Source organism: Calliopsis andreniformis, chromosome 9, assembly GCF_051401765.1.
Source record: "Calliopsis andreniformis isolate RMS-2024a chromosome 9, iyCalAndr_principal, whole genome shotgun sequence".
Lineage (NCBI taxonomy): Eukaryota > Metazoa > Arthropoda > Insecta > Hymenoptera > Andrenidae > Calliopsis > Calliopsis andreniformis.
The window spans coordinates 16,141,496-16,164,892 of NC_135070.1; the positions used below are offsets into that span (position 1 = coordinate 16,141,496).

The 23,397-nt window shown below is 40.8% G+C and overlaps 1 protein-coding gene across 2 annotated transcripts in view; it reads right to left on the reverse strand.

Moving 5' to 3' along the window:
* Window positions 1-3,305: 3,305 nt before the first annotated feature.
* The window catches only part of Pgant9 (polypeptide N-acetylgalactosaminyltransferase 9), a 113,805-nt gene continuing 93,713 nt past the window's right edge, over window positions 3,306-23,397 (reverse strand). Inside the window, exons 5-12 of one of the 2 annotated variants that reach the window (XM_076384563.1) lie at window positions 21,035-21,204; window positions 17,969-18,282; window positions 17,366-17,564; window positions 16,523-16,692; window positions 14,578-14,706; window positions 8,332-8,436; window positions 4,009-4,137; window positions 3,306-3,588 (exon numbers count right to left, since the gene is read on the reverse strand). In XM_076384563.1, coding sequence (XP_076240678.1) covers window positions 3,448-3,588; window positions 4,009-4,137; window positions 8,332-8,436; window positions 14,578-14,706; window positions 16,523-16,692; window positions 17,366-17,564; window positions 17,969-18,282; window positions 21,035-21,204 — 1,357 coding nt within the window. In that variant the 3' untranslated portion in view covers window positions 3,306-3,447. Of the gene's footprint in view, window positions 3,589-4,008; window positions 4,138-8,331; window positions 8,437-8,747; window positions 8,859-14,577; window positions 14,707-16,522; window positions 16,693-17,365; window positions 17,565-17,968; window positions 18,283-21,034; window positions 21,205-23,397 lie in introns of both variants that reach the window. The other variant, XM_076384562.1, reaches the window with a different exon arrangement.

Below are 23,397 nucleotides of genomic sequence, written 5' to 3' on the forward strand. Positions count from 1 at the left end.
TCGATCTCCATCAATAACATAAAACAACATCGATTTATTCAACACAAATACTTGCACGTTACGATAGAGGTTCGTAGTAATAATAATAGCGATAATAATATTCATATATACAGGAAATAAGGCACGTTCGATATTACATTAATTAACGTGCGACCACGGTCGCCCGGCTGTGTTCTCTTATCATCATTGTATCTCCCCTCTTACGATATGCAACATCCTTACCAAACGTAGAAAATGTCGTATATATATAATATATATATATTTATAATATATATGTATATCTATCTGTATAAACGTTCTCGTTGAATTTCATTCGACCGTTCATCGACGTTTCGAAGGAAAGACTCACGTCACATTATATCCATACACAGGGTGTCACAGAATAATTAACAAAAATTGAATTTACCAATGAAGCGAACAAAGATTTATGATTTTTTTCTATTCAGATTCTTCTGTCTGCTTTGTGAGTTCCATCAGTTAATTAAATCTTAATCAATAATTCCGCAGCACCTCATATATACTTTTCCTGCCTTTCCATTCGATTATTCGCGATGAAATCGCAGCCCTCATTGGTCGCGCGTGTATTACTTTTCGCCTATTCTTAAGGAAACAACTTCCATGATATCGTTCCCGTTAAACGCACGCCAACAAATGCGCGAGAATTGAAAATATAACATGAAAATTACTAGCAAATAGTTTCTAAGTAAAACATCGCGAGGTTTTAGCGATTATAGTCGGGACAAAGTGAAATGGCTGCGTAAAGTGTTCAGAGGAGCTACCCCGCCACATTAATTACCAAAGACGTCATTTTTCATCTTATACAAACTATTCAGTATATATTCTCCCCATACAAATCAAGGAAACAAATTTATATTCAGTAAAGGTAGAGCTTAACTTCGGGCTTAAACGCATTAATGTGACTCAACGTAGGGAAATTGTCTTGAACAACTATTCGCCCTTGTCCCGACTATATTTCCCTACTCGCGATCTGATTTCGTATAGGTGGAATACAGACTTTCGATATTGTCCCTTTTTAACAGAAATAACATTGATATATTATTCAGTACGCGGATATGTAAGTTGTTGCGAATGTCGGCGCGCGCGGCACAGAATAAACGATTCGCGAAGGAATCGGCGAGAGTCGAAAAATGGGATATTATACAATGTTCCACGCACGGACAACGGTATTCACGATTTCGTTGGCACGCACAGACACTTGCAGGTTACGCTCTTTAATGGAATCTCGATTTTTGACCCTTTGATGATCCTTGTCAGAAGAAAATTAAAAATATTGAATTAAATAGGCACTAAAAGTAGTTACTTCTAATTTATTGAAGAATTCTTTTCAAAGACTAAACTAAATCACTTAATGTCAATCTCTACTTTCTGATATTTGTCAAAATTTATCTTTTTCTATAAAAAAGAATGATATGCACATCTGCGTATAGAATTTTTCATTTGTGGTCATTTTTATGGGTATTGCACGTGCCAATGATAAAAAAATGTTTTGACATTTCACAGCAAAGGGTTGCTCGAATCCCTCCCAAGGTCGGGAAGGTCACGTCATTCAAGGTCACGCACTCTGCAAATTATTTACTCTCGCACATGCACTCGAAGACTTATTATAGGCGGTATCTAAACTGGCATCGAGATACTTTACACGAATGTACAAAAGGGTCCTCCTACACCGTATCGGAATGTGTACCTCCTGCATCGTTCGCTGTTCATCTCTACTCACTATTTAGGAGCTAAATTAATTAGAAAAAGAAAGGGTTCCTTTTCTTCGGCAACGTTGCTCGCGTCGAAAATGGAATGTAAAACGTTATCGTGAACGCTGCGAATATGACAGAGAGACGAAGGATGATTGACGAATCGTTAATTGGTGGAGTCTAAATTGAGCTGTTGACCAGAATTGTAAAATTATAAATACGTAGTAATTATGCAGCTCCTTAAGAGAAAGTTAAATGTAATTCAAAATGCAATCACTGATTAAATAGTTTGCTATGTGTTATTCTAGCTACTGGACCATTTTATCGAGGATTAATTAACTAATTCATGGAATATTGAGACAAATAGAGAGGACAAGAAGAAAGTCTATTATAGACAGTCTTTGTAACGAGGAAGAAGAATGTATTATAAAAATTCTGCATCTATTTTTCTTCCTTAACATTGAATTTTTAATAAGAACACTATGAAAAATGTCTTCTGACAACTATATTCAGAGTAATTCGAAGCTTCTTACAACTGAGATATTCAAATCTGTGAACATTTTAATAAAATACTTTTGCTACTTATTTCTACCATTTGGCAGTGAAGTTACTCTAAATTACAGTAACACAAATCTGTGATAATTTCTAAAACTCTCTTTTAGTGTTTTCACTAACGTCTGGATATTAGTGCTCACACCTATCCCTCACTCCTAATAAAAATTATCTTAGAATTTGAGCTTTTCCTTGACAATCAACGATTCGCCGTTCCCGATTAAAATAGAACCACCCAGTCGTCTCTGAGATGGCACTCGCCATAAACAGCTTACGTAAATCACTGGATCCTCCTTAAAACAGACAAAACCGACGATCGATACTCTCGCGGAATCGCTTATCGACCATCTAACCCGAATAAAATCTATCTAACGCCTCCTATCACGCTTTTCGCTGTCATTGATGCATTGGCGCATCTTCCACAACTTAAATATTACTCTAACTTACGTAACTACTAATAAAAGACTTCTCTGAAATCGTAAGTACATTCACAAAAGCGCACGACTCCTGTGCGCATTTAATAACGAATCTAACGAATTAAATCTTTCAACTATATAAACTCTACAACTACCATCCAAATAGGTCAAATATCCAAGGAACGTGTTTAATTTCTTCGCAATAAAAAAGTAACTTAGAGCGCCTTCCTAGTCAACAAACCGATGTCTCCTCAACAAACAAAAATGAAAAGAACGTCTGGAACCATCTGAAGGATTAAAATCTCTCGCTTTCATTGTCCTAAAAGCCTCTCAATCCTTCAATGCCAGCGAAAGCGTTCCTGAAATCAGCTCAGTCACACTTGAGCCCTCTCATTGTACATCAGTTACAGTGTCGAAGGTAAAGTCCTCCTCGTTCATCCTTAAAACGATACGTCTATTGCACTTCCTCTGTTCTAGAAACAGACAGTTATAGCTGGCAGTCGGCGACTGGATCGCTTTCGTTCGAAGCATCACCCCAGAAGGCCTCCTCTCTCTGGGAGCCTATTTGGGAGTTCTACGCTCTCTTCGTCCCGCAGTCGGTCTCGAGCGTCTGGTCGTGGATCGTTCGAGGCGCCCTGGCCTCGGGATCACAGGATCTATCTGCCGAAACGGGTCTTGACGACGGAATAATGCTGACCAGACACCCAAGAGCCAGCGCGATCGAACCTTCGGCTGGGGTTCCTCGACTGGCGACGTGAAAAGGCGCGATATCACAGCTTCGAGGGGTCGTAGTTCTCGAAGGACCACCTCTGCCTGGCCGCGCTGGCCGAGCACTCCTCCATGATCAACCGTTGCTTGCTCTCTGTAATCGCTAGACACTTGTCGCTGCTGCCGTGTCTGATCTGCTTCGTCTGAAAAGGAAGGATTTTGTTAGTATGAGTTGTACGGCAAAGACTCAACCATGGGAGTTTGGTAGAGAATATGAAGTAATGATTAGAACCACTAGTATTCTATCAGGTGTCAGAAATTTTAAGGGATGATTCTACGTGTCAGACAGACTACTCAGAATGTGCCTTAAATGTGTCTGACTAGAAGCTACTTATTCTACTGGCATCAAGCACTAGCCAGATCAGCTACAGCGGAGCCAGTAGAATAAGACTATATTGAGTCAGACACGCTTGAGAATTTCTTTATTCTCGATTGTCGTCTTACTTTGATATCTAGAATGACCCTTTAAAATTCACCTGTTAGAATGAATAATATAGTTAATATGTGACTACTGGCTGCATTTATTGATACCAATATTGCACATCAGAGCAAGGGTAGCGTACCTGAGGATTATAAATCCATTGTTGATTCCCTTTGCTACCGTGGCATGGATAGAGGATGACGTCCGTGCCGCTGTAATCCAGACACGACTCGTCTCGACGGATTTCCCCGGTCTTGCTCAACATCCAGTACTGTGACAAACAATCAAGATTAATGCCCGTGGATTTTGACCTCCTGCGCTTGCCTATGACCGATGGTTCTGACAAGCTTGTACATGTCAAGGGAACACGAAACGCTTAAGCTTCGACCACCTTTTTCAATTCCTCAGATGTTGTACTATGAATTTTGTTAAACAGGAATATGGTGCAAGTTGAATTCATCCGAGTTATACATTTTTTTAAACAGTATGCGTGGTATTGTAATCATCTACTGAAAGAAAATGTTCTTAACTAGTTTAAGAAGATCTTAATTGTAGTATTCAGTGTTCTGCGTAGCTTTTATATCATTTAAAGTTTCCTACAGGGATTTTTTAATAGAAGTCTGTTACACGGACGAAGTAAAGAAGGTTCTAGAAACTGGCAAGGGAATGAATTCCTTAATGAAAATGAAATTTTCTTATCGGGACTATCGATACTTTTCCCCATAACTTCCACTTCGCTGCTAAAAGTCATTAAACTTCGTAATTCAAACGGACAAGGACTTCGTCTTCGTAATTGCTCGAATCTAGTACCCTCGAATTTGCACGTGTAATAGGCAGTTAATATTTTAGACGTTTACGAGTTCTCAAGAAGAAAGTTGCTCCATGAAGATAAAAAAGAGAAGAGGATTTGTCGGCGTTCCTATTTAACTCTTCTTTTTAGATAACAAACTTCCCTCGTTCACGGAGCGAAATTATAAAAGTTTCTAACTATCGTAAAAGTGATAATTAGGATTAGAGCTTAAGCGACTGTAAATTGAATTTTACTCCCGTAAGGACAAACAGAAATTTGGATCGAATTAGGAGTGACATAAGGCTGAAAACCGAGCAGTGTTCGGTGATAATGAATGTCGATCGAGGGTAATCGAGTTCACTGGCCCCAGAAATTGATTCCATCTGAAACCATACGTAACTGAATCCTACCAGTCAATTGAAATTGACGTAGCCTCGTCAAATTGCAACTGCTTGTAATGAAAACGGTGATTGTAGCTTGTGGAATCAGATTTGCTGTTATTTCTCTTAAAAGTAAAGATATTTATTTTTTTAAAACTAATAAATATATAAAATACAAAAGGTGATCAGAAAAGAATGATTTACAAATTGTCAGAACCATCTGTATCATTCAAGGATCTCGAATTTCTGTCATGCAGCGATAGAAGTGAGAAGATGAGGATTTAGGAGAATGAATAGATAGAATTAATTTCAAGCATGGATCAGTGGATAGTACAACCTATTGATTTTTTTTAGGAAAACCATGTGGGATTCTACTAGAAATTAGATAAATATTTTTCACTTTAGATTACAAGGAATCTACTTGTCTAGAGATCCAGAAAAAAATACCGAGATACTAATAGCCCACAGTGTAAGGATTTTATTGACCATTTAACCTAAAGTGGGATACACTGATAAATATAGAATGAATATTGTAGCAAATCTAACAATCAACTGCGACTGATCGTACCTCGATCGCAAGTCAGCAATCTGTTTGCGATGAAAGCGCAATCTACCCTCATCTAAATACCGATTTATCTGTCAACCCATTATCACTTTAGCTGACATTTAGTTATCCATAATTGCCCTCCATTAATCTCAACTATCCACGATATAATCACAGGATGTAATTGAAATCCGTCCATCAACTGTTAACCAGATAACATCAAACCAACGCTTAGAGTTAAATGTCTGATCATTCTCGATATTGTTCATAGCGACTCACTACCTAACCGATATCATGACTTTCATTATACTGTCACCTAGTGGTCGTGATTTCACGTATCATCTATCAAGTATCGCATAATCATCACACACTGCCATTAAGATAACACTTGCACAGTAGTTCTGGAAGAGAGTTCTATGTTCCTATATGAGAGCAGCTTATGAGTATTAGTTATAGACTCTAAACAGGGAACGAATTATGTTCTCCCCAAAGTGCAATCATACTTCAAGTGTTCAAGCTGTGATGTTAGGATATTCCACTCCTCTTTAACCACTTGCAACCTGATGAGGTCTTTGACTCACAGTGAATTCTAACAATTAATAATGATTTAAAGAAACAGCTGATTTGCAAATGATGATGATAGTGTTATAGTGCAAATTTCAATCATGGGAACTATGAAGATCCATTTAACACAATTGTGGCACTCATCTACAATTTCCTTATTCTTTATTTCGTCTTACTTTAAAATCTAAAACCACTAATCAAATACCCTGAGTAATTCCTATCTGAAAAGCTCTTATACTCAGCTCTTCACAAGAGAGTAAAAATCCCCTATCCAGTCCTTCCACAGTTTCTTTCCCATCACCTGCACACGTCGAAGTCATCAATAAACAGAAGCGGAAATGCGTGGTCACGAGTCCATCAGAGACAGCTGGTCGGCTCGGGCCAGGAGCGTAATTACCGTGAAACCGCGGCTTAATTGCTAGGGCAAATAGCTAAATTAAAGCGACGCTTTACGAGGCCGAGTGCGCGCCGACTGATTGTGTTTTTGGTTGTAACTGGTTGTCACGGTTGTTAACCCGCGCCTGAGCCTAGGGGGAGCCGAGGGGGTAGCTTTTGTGCTAAACAACGCGGGCGCGGGGATTCACGCGCGAGGCTTGTCCTCGTCGTCTGCGTGATTTTAACGACGAGACGCCAGAGTGCCTAGCTACGAGGACAGATTTCCATGGGTTCGACGTGACTGCACACGCGCTACGACTGGTAACGAGCTCTTTCCTCCCCCTTTTTTCTGCCTCCCCGTCGAAACGAAATTTCTAGCCGTCACCGTTTGATCACGTTTTTTTGCTCCTGTCGCGAAAAATCGAGAGCCAGCTGATTGAGAATACATTTACTCGGCGATGTGAAGGGGAGCTTGATTGAGAGAAAGTTAAGGGGAAATAAAAGAATTTCTGTTTCGAGGATGCTCGAAAAATGTATTGTTACGAGGAAACGATGAAAAGGGGTGGAGGAGAATGGAGTATTTTTTATACTGGATGAGGAGACTGGCTGTGCACCCTCGGTTAGAGATACTTGGGGGAAGCGATTTAGCGTCACTAATTAAGGGAATACTATAAACCTAAAGTAACAGTCGATTTTCTTACTCTTGGAAAACTTAAATGCAGGTGATAGGAAACTGGAAGAATATCTATTTGAGACATTTCAAGAATTCACAATTAATTTTGAAAATTTTTACAGTTAATAAAAAATTTGAATAAAAAAAATTGAAGTTTTCCTCGTCAAATAATTCTACTCGAAACCCCAGTTTTCTTCAGAAACAAGGAAAATGTCTCCAAAAATGTCATCAAAAAGAAACATCCCTACATCTCACCAATAAGTAGTGGAAAAAGGATCATAGTTAACTGAGTGAGTGTTATTCTGACTTCAGCACATGGTTACACCTGACTCAATAACTCATGGGGTGTCTGTTCATTCCCACAAGCCGGAAGATTAATTTTACAGAACGTTGAGAAGCTAAAAATGACGACAAGGAGCAGATAACCGAGACAAGAGAAAGGTAGCTCGGGTCATCGCACCGCGGGTGGGGAATGCACGATTGATGAGCACCTGCGCCAGATTAGCGTTGTTACTAATTGCAACGAAGTAGGTCAAGCTTAGCAACGAGTTAGCGTGCAAGTTAAATTGTAAACGTGTCGTCGGTTAATGGTCCCCTTTCCTCCTTCGTTTGCGATACTTGCTCCTGGCAGAACGATTATCCGTAAGCGATCGCTCGGAATTGTTGGTCGTTTGCGCAAGCCGACGTAAAGAATGTGTAAACGGTTTGGTAATTTAGCGGAGTAATTTAGTAGCTTGCGTAAGAATAATGCAGGGTGTTCCTAGAAAAAGGATTCAGAACAGTAGAAATACATATTGTACTCGGGGAGGAGTAAGAAATAGTGAAATGGTAATATGGAATAGATAATATGGAATAGGTAATATTGTCAAAAGGAAAATACATTCTAGGAACTTTTTAGACCATAGAAGAAACAGTAATTTTAGAGTAGTGTTTGTCTGAGTTCGTTAATGGAAATTGCATTGAAATCGCGTCGTTCTGCCAACCTACAACCGAGTAGATTTTCAAATATCCCATCACCATCAAGGTTCTAGTAAAAAGCGACCAAACTATAATGAGAAAAAAAAATGCATATTAGATAACCATGTACCCTGTGGTTAAATTAAAACTCTCATTCTCCAGTGAATGTTTAATTGGTGTACCTGGTTGCCGCCCTGGCGGTGACAGGGATATAAACCCACTGGCTGGTGCAAGTCTTCAGGTTTCCCTGGCGAGTCTATACATATGCTGCTAACGAGGTGTCTGATCTGAATCGGAAATTCAATTGCAAACAATTACTACTCATTCCACGAACCGGTGTATTCGTGTCATTCGATTCACGCATAGAGATCTTACGAGAAGATATCAACACATCTTCCTATACATTAGTTTTCCTGAGCCTGGAGGGAATGAAGAACACGAGCCTGTCGATGGATCCATTTCAAAGCCCTAGAATGAGGATCGCTAAATCATGCAGGCGTGAACGAAGAAGGGTTAAAAGGTTAGTGTTCTCCTTATGAAACGAAGGGCTAAAATATGTCTGGCACGAGGTTCGTTCCGCTTCCGCGTCAATTTGTACCTGATTTCCTCCCTGTCGATGGCAGGGGTAGAGTCCAGCCGGTTTGTGCAAGTCTGCCTTGCGTGCTGGCGAATCCAGACAGGTGTTACCTCCCTCGCCGAGATTACGAACCTGTTCATTAGTTAGTACGATCATTTCTGGGATTAGTGTTTCCAGGCTGCGACGTTGGCCCGTGAGAAAGGCGCGGAGGATATTCACGGAATGCAAACACCGGGAAAATTGAATCGATTTCCGGTAAGTCATCGAGTTTCGCCGCGCGTGCCGGTAAAAAAAAAATGAAATTATCCTGCGAAATATTTGATGTGTTCGCGTGCCAGACCGTGTATCGAAAATATTTTCCCGATAGAGTTCCACGTGTTGTTTTCCTCGGTGTTTGCAGACTAGCAGGAAAGTTCGCACCGATGGAATCGTTGCGCCGCGCTTGGAACAACAAGATACAGGGATCGATACGAGCATAACGATTTCAACGAGACACAAACTTCTCCAAACTTCGAGGAAATCGATCGATATATTGTTATACCCTCTCACTTTCCGGAGATTGAGTTCCTTTTTTAAAGGAGTTCTCGATAAGCTGTCTTCAGAACTGGTTCGGATACTGCGGAACATTCAATTAACTGGGGCTCGAAATTTGTCTGCTAATTTAATGTAACAGATGTAAGATAAATGAAAGCTGAAATTATGGAGAGATCTATCATTGGAATACAATGAAATGAAAGTTCAAAGTCACTGACCAGACTAATTTCAGACGTTTATTCAAGTGCAACTGGAATCTAATAATTAATGAACTTTTCTAGAAATTATTTAATAAGGTAATGTACATTCCAGGATGTCCATTAGATAGAATTACACTTGCCTTTTGACATAATAAAATAACTCTCATAATTTCTCCTCCATTAAAAATAGTATTCATTAACTTTTCAGTTAATGATAATTGAATTTTTAATCCAATAATTTTTTAACCAGTCAGCTAATCGAAGCCCCAGGATAAAACAGTGAACCCGTAGCGATATTCTCAACGCTCGATTTCCTCGAGTTTCCCGTTTCCCATCGAATTTCCGACCACAAAACAGTTGCAGGGGAAAAATCGAGCACTGGCGACACAGGGATACGTTCTACCATTTTTCAGCCAGACAAATCGAAAATGAGCCGAGCTCGCTGTTTTGTTCGCGGGAACACACTGGCGCGCGCGTGCACGTGCACCTTACACGCACACTGACGAGCCTTCCGACTCTGCACCTGCAGGTGACCACGTGCACCGATGCACCAGCACGTGCAAGCGCGCGTTCATGCAGTAGGTGCATTCAGTCACGGAGCTCGGTCAGCAGTCCTGATTTCGCCGCATGCAAGAATTCTGTGGTCTCTGCAGTTTCAACGTGAGCATCTTCATCCCTTTCATCCTCTTCTCGTCGTCGTCGTTCGGCGGCTAGAATAAAAACTGGTGATTTATCGCTGGCGCTTCGACGGTCCCGATAAAATTCCGAAAGGCTCGTTGACTCGATTTTCTTCGTCAGCTTTATTAGGCTCGGAGGCTCCCCTATCTGAATTTAAAAATTTTCTTAGCGTTCTCCTTTCCAAATATAAAGATACCGAGTTTTATGCACTTTCAAAGCGGCTGCACAAAAAATCATGCCTTTCTACCCCTCTATAATACGTTCTATTCACTAGTTCTACTACTTCAATTAAAACTTTCTTCTCATACTCCTTCATACAGTTACGAATAAAGCAATTAATATCAAGCACAATAATAAAGTTCCAAAGACGAAAATAAAGATCCAGCAACAGAGTGAAATACAAAGGAAACCGCGCGGAAAGTTTTTTCATTACCTTTAAAAAATCACTCGAGGGTGACGCAGACGCGAGGGGAACAGCGGGATTAAAATTATTCAGCCGTTGGTTGGTCGCGAGGGCTACGAAATTATAAATTCACCATTTTCCCCCGTTTCTTGGGAGCGGAAGGCCCGGCCCGATTTAACCGGGGCTCCAGAAAAATGGGCAGGGTTAGGAAAAAAGGAGAAAAGACGGAAACATAAGTTCCGAGGCGGCGGTGCGGCTCGTCCCAGGCGAAATTGTTATTTCGCATGCGGCGCGAACCGCATTCCGAAGCGCACGCCGCGTGAAATGCTTCTTCGTGAAAATGTCCGGCCATCCTTTATGCGTTTCTCCTTTTTTCGAGATCCCCACACCCCTTTTCCACTATTTACCCGCCACCCTCCGTAAGAGCCCCTGCAGTCGCGCCGAGAACGCTGGCGTCAGTGCGAGCGAAGAAAAAATATGGCAGGACGCATTCCTCTCTCGATTCGAAGGGGTGAGATTCTGCGAAAAGTATTTACGAGGGTGAGAAACGGGTTGATCGATACGATTTCTGTGGCGTGACACTTGATTCATTTCCGATTATTGCGTAGAGCCTGATGAAAAACATTGGAACGAATTTTTTTTCTTCAAATGCGATTTTTAAGTTACGAGGATTAACAAGCAATGTATGAATGTTTTTTGTTTACGTATATGGGAGAAGTTTTATTGAAATTATTGGAATTCCTGCTGGGGAGTTGGCAAACATTTTTAAATAAATTCATTACATTGGAAATATTGCACAGTAATAATAGCAATTAGCGGAACACGGCATGGCTGACTACACACGATCCCATACTACTCACGCCCGATACTCCTTAAAATTCTTTATTAATATTATCCATCGTAATTTTCTCTACTTTCGTGCAACTTTTATTACAAGTATTAGTCTTAATGTTCCTGTTATTAAAAATTATAAAAATAGCAAACATTACCAAGTACGTGTCACTATTTAGGAATATTTTAAAAATTTCCTACGAAAAGTATTTCAATACTTCGCGATAGAATTTAGAACAAAAATTCATTTTAACATTATAAACAAATTTTCGAAGCATTTCTTCATAAAGACTCAATTTTCCCTTAAATTCGAGATTCTTTCTAAGATTATTCTGACTCATAGATTCGTCTCACGTCCCACGTACAACTGACTAGAAGATGTATCGTTTTCTCGATAGAAACCGAGTGCCCTTCACCGACGCGAGGCAGGAAGGAGTGTAATTTTTGACAGCAACGAAAAGTCCCGGAATCCAGTTAAAAAATTCATCCTCACTCTATCTTGTTCAGAGAACCTTGTGCAATAAAACCAATCTACCTTGGTGTTGTCGGTGGCCATAAAAGAGTGTGTAAATCATGAAAAATTAAAGCATCGTTCGTTTCGCAACGTCATAATCGATCATGATCAACGCACAACTTCGTTCTTAGAAAGTAATAATAGCGTTAACTACTTTATAGACCAATCTTTCAGCTACAATTTTATATTTTCGAGTGAAATATTCTTTAATCGAGTGTTATCGTTAATTCAGAAATTACTGTTCGCAAAATTTTCAATTTCTGTCTCATTAATTTCCCTCCTTGATCGGTGAGCCGAAAGTAAGCAAGGTAGAAAGGATACAGCAAAGCATGAAATATCCAAGTTGCGTGATACTGCAATTTACGTGGAAGTAGGAAGCCTTTAATCCGCTGCCAGATACCGTGCCTTTATCATGGATCAAGGAGCATACATAAAGAAAAGGTCTAAGGCTTTCGAAGAGGTTGGCGTTTACGAAACAGCGGTATCAATTTTTAACGACAAATATTTCGCGCGCGATACAGCCCTAATATAATTCTACACTTGTTTTAAAGAATTTTAGAGGAGATATTAAACTTAAAATGTCCGTAGTATAAAACTGTTATCTGTACACATGTTTGTAGGGTATACAATTTCTTTTTCTGCTATTTTTCCTAAGTTTCACCCACTTTTTCAATCTATTCTGGCATGTCACCTTACAGAAATAGAGTAATAAAAAAGAGCGACATTAAGTGAGCGTTAAAAGTGTTACGAATTGGCCGGATAACAAAAAGGGTTAAAAACAAACACTGGGAAAGTTGTAGCAGTGCAAAATATTTTCCTCACGCGATACCGTAGCTTGCACAGTACTAAGATTAATTTCAGATATGAATCATGACGTCGAAATTTCGCACACGCTTGCGAAGAAGCGCGATCTCACTCCTCTGGGCAATTTGCGCGCGAAAACACTGCAATTCGTAATTTCTGAGATAACAGATCGGCTGAAATTAAATTCCCTTTTGGGAAAATAAAGTTACGGAGAGTCACTCGTACATGTCACTTATATAGAAAACTGAGAATGACGTAGACTAATAATGTTCGAATTAAACATGATACCATGTCCTTCATTTTAATCCACCCACTCACACTTATTAAAGTCCGCCTCGTTAATAAAGAAATCTCTATTTCCCTTAATTTGCAAAGTGGCTTCCAACTTTACGACGACAGCGTTCATTATCAAAAGGAAGTTCTAAAAGAAATCTATTCAAGTAATACCCTGCCTTATTTTACAGCCGCCGTACAGACCGACAAATTAATTAGGAAGAAAACGAGGAAGGGACGAACGCGATTACCGAGTTCGAGTAAGCAGAATAAGAGGTACGCAGTGTCTAGTTACAGTTCAATAACAGGGTGAACGTGGATAGGCGCATCGATCAAGCACGCCCACGCCGCTCGAGAATGTAATGACCCGTAGGAGAAGCGGAGCCACGGAGATTATCAGCGACAAGCGTGACAAGCTCGACAATCATTTCGCAATTACGAATGCAGCGAAACAGAGGGCTGGTAGACGGCGGACGGCGTCGCAACACGACGGAAATAAATCGGGACGTGATTGATCGCCGCCGCCATGAATCCTCGATGGAAACGGAATTAATGCACTGTCAATCGGGCGACGAGCAAAGCTCCGATCGCGCGCGCCGACGCCCCCCGTGGCTTCCGCGATTCCCGACGCCACGACCGTCCACCAACTTCGACGTTTATGCGCCCTCCTCGTCGAATTCTTCCCCTTTGACGTTCTCTACTCTTGCCTCTGTTTTAAATATCACTCACGCCGAGAAGAAATGTAGGCCAACGAAGAGGAGAATATTTTTCGGTGGAATGTTTTAAGCACCGGGCTTTCTGTCGATCGGAGTGGAAATATGGAATGGAATGCGGTACAATTTCGTCCCGCTTTTCGCGCTGTGTTTTATGCGTTTCACTGCGGCGCGAACGGGAATGGAACGAGGAGTTCTGCCTTCGAAAGGGGACGCCGATCGATGGACGACGTTGACGATCATGTTTGTTGGTTTCTAATACAAATTTTGTCTTATAACCAATTATGCAATACTCGACACGAACCAAGGTATGTTTTAGATACTCTGTTGTGTGGCTAGAAGTGATAGAATTCTGCTTTAGACTCTTGTATAGTGAATAATCGACATGTCTGACCAAGCACTGGTTAATACTACTTGCTGTATCTACACATGACTATTGTATTTTTCACTCCGCTTGAAATTTTGTTAATTCTATCAATATTATATCTTTCACTAGTACTCTAGATACTATTATAACATTCAATTATAAAGGTAGAGTTAAAAAATCCTACTTAACATTGCTAGTGCCTCCCAAAACTCGGTATCACCATGTTCCTCCAAGAAGAATTGTCGCGTCAACGTTCAAAGAAGTATCGCGTTCATTCACTGTGAAACAAAGCAGAAACCCAGCGAAAAGATGAAGAGAGAGCCACCCTTTCGGCCATTTGTCGGGCCACCGAATCGTTCCTCCTGGAGGAGCCTCCGAGCGCGGTAACTCAACACCTTGATGGATCAAAGTAGCTGGTAACGTTGTTAAAGAAACGAATGGCTGGCCCCCTGGTCGCTGGCTGATTCCGATAACGATTCGCTGCACCTGCGAAGAAAAGATATCGAGGGGGTTGGGACACGTGGAAATCCTTACCTCGCCGGAAGCCACCGCCTCGCCAGGTATGAAGAGCTCTGGGTAAACGTTGTCGAGGTACCATTTGAACGACTTGCAGCCGAGCCTCTTCCTCAGGGCCTTTCGATCCGACACGTCCCCGTAGTTACCCTGGAAATCGCGAATCTTAAAGCTCGGAAATTTTACTCTGGGCGGAAACGCGGACGCCGCTGGCGCGAGGGGGATGGAAGACGAAGGGAAATGCGGGAATGTCGTTTCCGTGAGCACGGGTTTAAAGACACGGAAGGGGGATAAGAGATATAATCGTAAAAAAGGGGAACGAAGAAGAAATAAAGGGCGAGGAAAACACACGGATTCTTTTATGGACTCGAGTTTAGAAACTCGATGTGAAGTAATGGAGTCGAGTTGAGAGGAATTTATGTAGAATTAGATTGGATGGTACTTTAAATTCATGTTTCGAGGCTCACATTGTAGTCACCGTGGAAATATAAATGCTGACGATGCAAACCTTTGGTCACTGGGAAACATTACTAGGATACGAAATGGTTGACCTGTTTCACTGGAAACCTCAACAATTCCCAGCCATACGCGATATTCAAGAAGTGTGACATAAAAAACATACTTTAACTAATAATGTCGTCAAAATAAAATCGTTAAAACACGAAATAAAAAATATTTTAACTCTGGGGCAGGCTTTAACCCCCACTGAGCTTCATACTTTTTTCACAACCCTCATTCTTCTATATCGCAGGGCACTTCGAATGAAAAAAAAAAAAAATACAAAAACGAAGGTTGTACTCTGAAATTACGTAATTCGAGGTACGCGAGAACGATTTATTTTTATCCCATCATTCTACTAGCCAGTCCGATCGGATCACATTCTAGGAGGGACAAGCTGCCAAGGCTAACGGATAGATCGTTACGGGCGAGAATAAAAGAAGCGTCTTTCGAGGCGGCCAGGACACGCGAACGATCTCTAAGAGTGCTTGGCACGTTTATAGCCCCGTTTTTACGACAAGTCTCGGTCTACAGTGCTCTCCATCATCGGCCTCGGTTATCGTCATCCCTTATCGTAACTGTTCCGGCCAACGTGTGCCCAAGCACGCCTTGACGCGACCAATAAAATCGCACGCAAATGGAAAAACAAGTTACCCCGTCGTTTAATGCGCCACGAGAAAAGGAATTAAGAGACGCTTTACGGAACAACAGAAAAATACTGTTATTACACCGATGCTGACCCCGTAGAGGGGTCTTTAGAGACTGAGCAATGGGGGAGAATTATAACGGTGTTCCGTGTAATTACGCGCTTTTTCTAACCAAGGAAATTTGATCCCCAATTACTCAACCACACCAGCGCGAATAATGACCGGATGTTTGTTGCTGCTGCTGCGAGAAAATTAGTGATGACATTGGGGCTCGTTGGAGATACTAAGTATTCTGAGAGTTTATGACGCTGTCGGATACCCTAAGGTATCAGAAAGGATAACTATTTCAGCTATGCTTTTGGAAAATGAAAAACTCGTGAAATAATAAAGTAACTTGGGGATACATTTCTGGGAATAAATACACGTCGACTTACTAAAGAAGTCTAAAAAAAATATTTAAAAGTACAATAATTTCAATATCATGAATAAAAGTATTTTCCTTCGAATGAAATTCTTCCTTCATATTAAAATTTAAAGAAGACTAAAAATAATAGTGCCATCCCCTTAATCTCCTTCAAGTTTCCCATTCTACTTCAGAGATCGGGCACAATCTACTCCAGTTCCTCCATTGAATTCCTCCAGCAGCTCTTCCAAGACGGACCGTGCGTTGTTTCAGCATAATCCGTGGTTCTCGGGGAAAACCGGAAGAGGTAAGATCGACGTCGCGAGTAAAGGGAACCGGGACGAGGGGTTGGATCGGGGAGGTGGTGGAAAGGCTCCAGTGAAAAAGGTTACTCAGCTGTCTGAGCAGAGGCGCTCACCTTGTCGTGACCTATCCTCTGGTAGTAGTACTTGGCGTACTCGTCCAGCCACACTTCGCTCAGCCGTATGCTGTTCCTCTTGAGCACGTTCACGCCGCTTCGCCACTTGTACGGCGAACGTTTCCGGAAGATGTGGCCCACGTGCGAGCACGGCACGATTTCCAGAGTACCTGAAGCAGCAAGTCGAATTTCATTCGTTCGCCCTGGCCCTGGGTAACGGCTGATTGCGACGGGAAACAAGTTTATTTCGCGGAAAGCCACCGCTCTGACGCGATCACGGAACCCGCCTCGAGCCACGAGCTACTTCGGGGATTTTCGTCGAAAAACCTCATTCCAGGAACGAACGAGAGAGGGCTCGCCTGGAGAGAGACGCGAGACCTGATGCGAATTATATATTATGTTATATATCGGGAGATCTGACAACAAGGTGGAAAAGTGAAGGCGTTCCTAAAAATGGGGAAAAAGTGTTTGGGTGATATTAGGTCCTGATGGAGACGAAAATGAAAAATATTCATGTAATGAAATTTATTTCGTGATAATTATTCAGATTTCTACTTTCATTTCAATGCTGGTAATTTGTGAAGTTACTGCGTTAAGGTATTTTTTGATTATTTTAAAAAGTGGACTATAGGTTTAAGTTACTTTCCAGCTCCTCTTTGAATTTTGCTATTTTTCTAGTTTCTGTTTAATAACACGTGTAAATAAGTGGGATAGCTATAATATATCAGGAATTTAATCAAGTTGGTGTTTCTCGTGCGTTTACTAGATTTAGAACCAAGAGAATTTCGTCCCGTTCACTAAAATCAATTCCTCGGGGCTAATTCTTGTTGGGGGAGAACATACCTCCACACATCCAGGTCTTAAACGAGAGCTCGAGATTCTCGCCACCCCAAATGTCGAAACCGCTGTCGTACGTGCCGAGGCGCTCGAAGAATGCCCGATCTATCGAGAAGAGGCCACCAGCCATAGTTGGTGACCACACCGGTTCTGCTGGGTTCTTGTGCCTCTTTTTCTCCCTTTCAGGAACCGCGTGCCAGTTGAACTGATACAGAGAAATCGAGTGATCGAGAAATCTTGCCAAGATCAAGAAAATAAACTGGTTTCGAGTGCCATAACAACTAATTTCCTTTACTGAACCATTTACACTAGAACTATCAAATCAATCAAAATTCCTATTTCATAAATATTACTCCATTTTATACTATTTCATTTCTCAAAATTCTTCATCACTATATAGTGAATATTCTTATCTACTTTTGAAGAGAGAATATTAAAAATGCCTGACACTCTACTCACAGGAGTACAATATTTGCATTCTACCTTCATAAGCAGAACCACACGAATTCTTGTCAAGGTAGAAAATTAATATATATAGCTCGCTAACCAAGAGTCTACGACACAGAACAACGTCAATGAAATAATGATGGTGAAGGGAATTCCTGTTACCTGAAGATTCCAATCGAATCCTCCCACGTTGACGCCACCGGAATCCCTCCAGTGATATTCCAGAGTGGTGTCGTCGATGACGTCGATCACAGGGCAGACGACCGTCGTCGGATCACGAGCGATCCGATCGAGAAGTGGCTCGAGCCAGCCCTCAGTACATTCGCAATGGCTGTCCAAATATGTGAGGACAGGCGCCTTCGCAGCTGCTGCGCCGAGTAAACGGGCTCTAATAAGACCCTCACGTTTTTGCGCCCTAATGATCTGCACCTTCGGGTAGTTCATCATGTAATCCTCGAGCTGACGCTGCAGATGTGCTGTGAAACGATAAATTCATCGGTGTATAAATTTCTGCAGAAGGAATTTTTTTAAATACCTCTTCGAATAGATGATTAATGTAGAATTCATTCAATTAATTTGCGTTTATGATTCGGGGAACATATTCATGAATACTTCGGAAATTAAGCAGGTTGCGTTTGGGGCTGCAATGCCGATTTAATTGGATGAAAAAGATTGAATCTACATGGGTGAGGAATTATACCGAGGGATCGTTTACTGATTAGTAAATTAGTGTACTGTATTTGTGATTAATTGACGAGAGAAAATATTTTTTATTATTCCTTTTTTAGTTTCGTGGATTTAGCGAAGTGAAATGATTCTGATGCACGAAACGTTGTAAAGTATATGAGTTAAATAATTTCAAAAGATTGATGATTAAACTGCAAATGAGATTGCGCACGATTAGAGCATAAGGAGCGAGGTCCGTATACGAAACAGCTTGCAGAAATTCCAGCGGAAATTAACCCCTAACTAATTGCAACGTCAAGAGTGTTTATAGTTCGGCCATATTGCAGAATTCATTATAGCTTTCCGAAACAGAACACCCTTCTTCCTTTCCTGAAAGTTCGATACGGGGAATGATTGAAATTGTTTCTAAAGCGTTGCTGTTTTAAATGATTTATATCGCTGACTATATCAATATTTCATTATAAACAGCTCGTATGCAATTGTGTTCAAGTTTGCAGTATTGCGTGAAATCGTTGATATTGATAAAAATATATAATTTTATTCGCGTTACTTTCCAGCGTATGATTGAACGAAAATGACCGAATATTAAAATATTACACAATTTTAAATGAAAAAATTGAAAACATGTACAGAAAAAAGAATTCATTTAATGAAATTAAATGAAGAAAATACTTGCGATTTGAAAACGATAAGTATTCCATGGCGAAATGAAGTCATACGAATGCAAGGATGAAGACTTGAATTACGTGAAAATTCCAGACAGTAATTTCTAATTTTATTGATTTTACATGAGTATTTTCAGATATTATTATCATTATTGGATCATATGAAACTGTTTCTAAAATTAAATGTTCCTCTGAAAGCAATAATTGCGTCTTCAACGTCAATCTTTATCACGCAATAAAAATAGGAAAGAGTTCAATAATCTGTTCCTCTAGATATACCATTCCATAAATTTCATCCCCTCCCAAACTCCCTCAACCCTGCCTCGTTCTCTAGAAAATACCAAATTACCATCTTTTCATCGTCAACATTATTGCACCTGTAATTTAATCAACTCCTGAAACAAACAAGACACGATCCCTTAGATTATTAATTAGACCGTCTCTATTACAGCACTGTTATCTCGACCCTATGATAGGCAGAAGAAGAACAGGTGGCGTAGGGAAGTCAGGAGCTCATTGTTCCGCTCCTATGATAAAACGATCAGCTGGTTTGTAATGGGACACGCCACGTGCTGTCTATGGGGGCTCGGTAGCTATGTTTATGAGACCAACTTCCGGCTGGTACGCGAGCTTATCTCGACCTTTTAAAGGGGATTTCACGGGCTCTATGCTATATCGTTTCCACCACGTTGCGCTTCCCTAACCTCCTGTCAAGGGTTAATCTCGCCAGCCTTTCCGCTCGCGATTTTTATTCTCTTCGCCCCTGCTGTTACACGCGTTAGTCTGCCCCCTTATCTGTCCGTTCCATCCGACGCGTTAATTCGATCCGAACATCTTCGACGATAAAGGGCTTTGTCTCTAGCCACCTCTTTCGACCAGACAAATCTTCTGTTAGAAATTAACCCTTTCTTTTTTGGTCGATCGAGTAGATTAACCCTGTGACAGACTTTCCAAGGACGATCTTCATTACCACATAATATAATGTCAAGAAATATAGATAATATCGTTACTAACGCAAGATGTTTCAAACACAAAGCAAACGCTCAGGAAAAATTACAGATCCATTTCACTCGATTCGACGAATGAAACCAATAAGCAGACAATACCGAAGTTCAGCTGAAAAACACGTCGAATGCAGGCTAATTTTTCTTCAAAGAGTGCAGAAAACTCGCGTGAAAAGGTATCAACGTCTCGGTATCGTTCGCATGCATCAACCTGTCGGAATTTTCCAAGTACACGGAGAACATGTCAGGGAGTGCTTTCCCCTGTATTCAGGTTGACCCAGTGGTTAGAGGGCGCGCGAGCACAAGGGATGGATCGCGATTAATCGATCTATCGCGAAGCTACGGAACAGTGGAGCGATAACGAATCACCGGGCTGAATAGGGACACGCTTCCTCGGCCACTGGTACGCAACAAACCATGGCTTCTATTTATGCCACCGATCGACCCTTGCCCGTTCCTTCGCGATTCTGAACGTTTCGGCAGTTTGGGAGCGTGAGAAATTCAAAGACGCTTTGCAGTGCAGTGAACAGACTGCAATCGAATTTATCGAGTCGTGAATTGTGAAAGACGATGGGAAATAGCTACCAATAGTAAATATGCTGCATTGAGGATTAATGAAACGTGTAGAGTGCTCTGGCTTGTGTCTGAAATGGGTCTGGCTTGACCTATTCTACTGATTTATTCTACTGACCTCGCTGTGTCTGGCGCGGTGAATTCACGTCGGCAGTAGAATGAGTCTCCAAGTCAGACACATTTCAGGAGTATCTTAGATACATTTTCAATGCTTAATAATTAAAAAACGAAGCCTTGAAAACCATTTAATGAATACAAAACAAGTGGAATAGCAAAGAGAATGTAGTTTCTGTACTCACGCATATCAGAATAGTCATCCACTAGGATGATTTCCTGAATGAGGTGCTCTGGCGATCTGTCTAGTACAGAATGAACCGTCCTCAGCAATACTGACCACGCTTCGTTGTGGAAGCAAATTATCACGGCTGTGGGAGGAAGATCCTTTAAGTATCTCCCAGGCTCTTTGCACCTGTAACAGAAATACAAATCGAATTATGTAGAAATGTTCCATAAATGCATTATATCACTAATCTCACTAAAGTTATTTTCAAGGTAAAAATTAATTTCGGTTTACCAAGAGAAACTTCAAGTTGATGAAATTTAATCTAATGATAGCTGAAAGGAAATGGGTCGAATTCTCTCTAAACAGCGCCTCAAACAAGTATTCCAATCGGCCGTAAATTTGTTTCGGTCGTATTAATATCTTAATCTCATCATCGACCGAAAGATACGGATTACGGGGAAGAGATACTCGCGGTGCGATAGGGGCAAAATACGGTAATGCGATTAGAAACCACTATGTTGGCAGAATAAACGGCTGGCAGGTGTGCACACATTTCTACGGTCCCTGTAGGCCAAGATCCTGAACCCGTTCGATTCAGGAGCCAGCGTATCGCCTAATAAAGCCAATGCAGATAATAAGGTCCGTAAACAATAAAGTTTCTCCTTTCTCGAGTCGTTACGTGCACCTGTATTCGCTTATTCCCTTCAACGAAATCACGCGCGTATCGAACTACAGCGTTTTACACATTCTCTGTGCTATCTTACAATCTTTTTACATATTGTATGAAACTGTGCACTTAAAGTGAATTTCCACGGAATAAGATTAGAAGAAAAATGTATTCTTATTTTAACATGCGTAACAGAGGGATAAAATTTTCATGTTTTCTTTGCTTTATGAACGACAACTGGTTCCTAACAAAGTTTGGAAGAATTCTTGTTCATTCGATAAGCGGAAGCCGTCAAGTATGACATAAATGAGTGGCTCATGAATTTTCAATTGCATTTAGCCACGCCTTAACGGCACTTTAGTTGAAAGTTAAGCTTGAAAGTTTTCGAGCTGGAAAGCGTGTCGCTTGGGTTATTGCTGGTGAATAGGAGGACTATTTTTCGAACGGGATTGCCTTCACTGGAAATCAGTTTGCGGCTTATATTTACGTGTTTGCGTGGAATCAGCTGTAAGCCAGCTCGGTTTTGTGCGCGGTAAAACCGTGGTGAACGAGTAGAAGGAAATATAAAAGCAGCTTACACGAGCTTAAAGTGATTGCTCCCGAATGGCAAAGAACTTGCAGGTAGTAGATACGTCAGGCTATAGTCAGACAGAGAGGAGACACCGCAAGCTACACGTCGGTTTAACGTTAAGCCGATTATTCTGTTCCGTGCTTTTTTTAGAAATCTAAATAATATTTTTAGGGAGAAAAATAATTTATGAAAGTGTTCTAGAGGGTGTTGGTAAACTACTGTAGAGATATTTGGGAAATGAATAGCATGAATTTCCCAGAAACTTCGTGAAACTAATCACACGAAGTCCTTGGTATTATCACGTCACATTCAGTAGTCATGCCCGAGTTAAGCCGGACACTGGCTGACGCTGTGTCTGACCATAAATTAATAAATACCACTGAAACGTAGGTCTGCAGTTCAAAATGAGAAAACTTATTTGTCACGTTCCCAATCAAATATTCATTCAAGCTGGATAATGGCGAAATGCTGTCACTTGTCACAAAATTTAACCGCGGAATTCATTATAATTGCAGCTTTTAATGTCCCTTAATTATTAATGTACCACGATTTCATTCGTATCACGACTTCCTTTGTATTATACTTCTCCACTTCATAACCTGAAATTAAATGGCATTTTCGTATAATTTAATTTCAACGTCGACCGCAAGTATTCTCTAAAAATAATAACACTTTAAGAAATATGACGAGTAATGAATAAACTAGATGAATATTAATGAAACAAAAATCGATACATATTAACAATTATAATCTAGTAAATTCTTCTATATATATTTGCTAATTTCTAGACTTCTCTAGTTAATTATACAAACGTCAGCCAAGTGTTCAAACAAATTCTCATGTATCTAGCTTCACTCTGAAAATATCCTCTTCGAGAAATCCCAATTCCAAAGAAGCTATGTCTGTTTGCCTCATTCCACTCACGTTAAGAGCTTAACGATGTTAACCTACAATTACAGAGTAAAAATCCCTCGACAGGGTCGCTAAAGAATCTTCCCAAAAGCCTCCCTCCATCTCTGAGTCCCCAGCTCTCTAATTTCCCAGCATGCAGCCGTGAAAATTGCAAGAATTTCGTAGGAAAGCTGGCGTGGAGCCATTGCTATGCATTTCATCAGGTGCAATGTTGCAGACGAAAACGTGG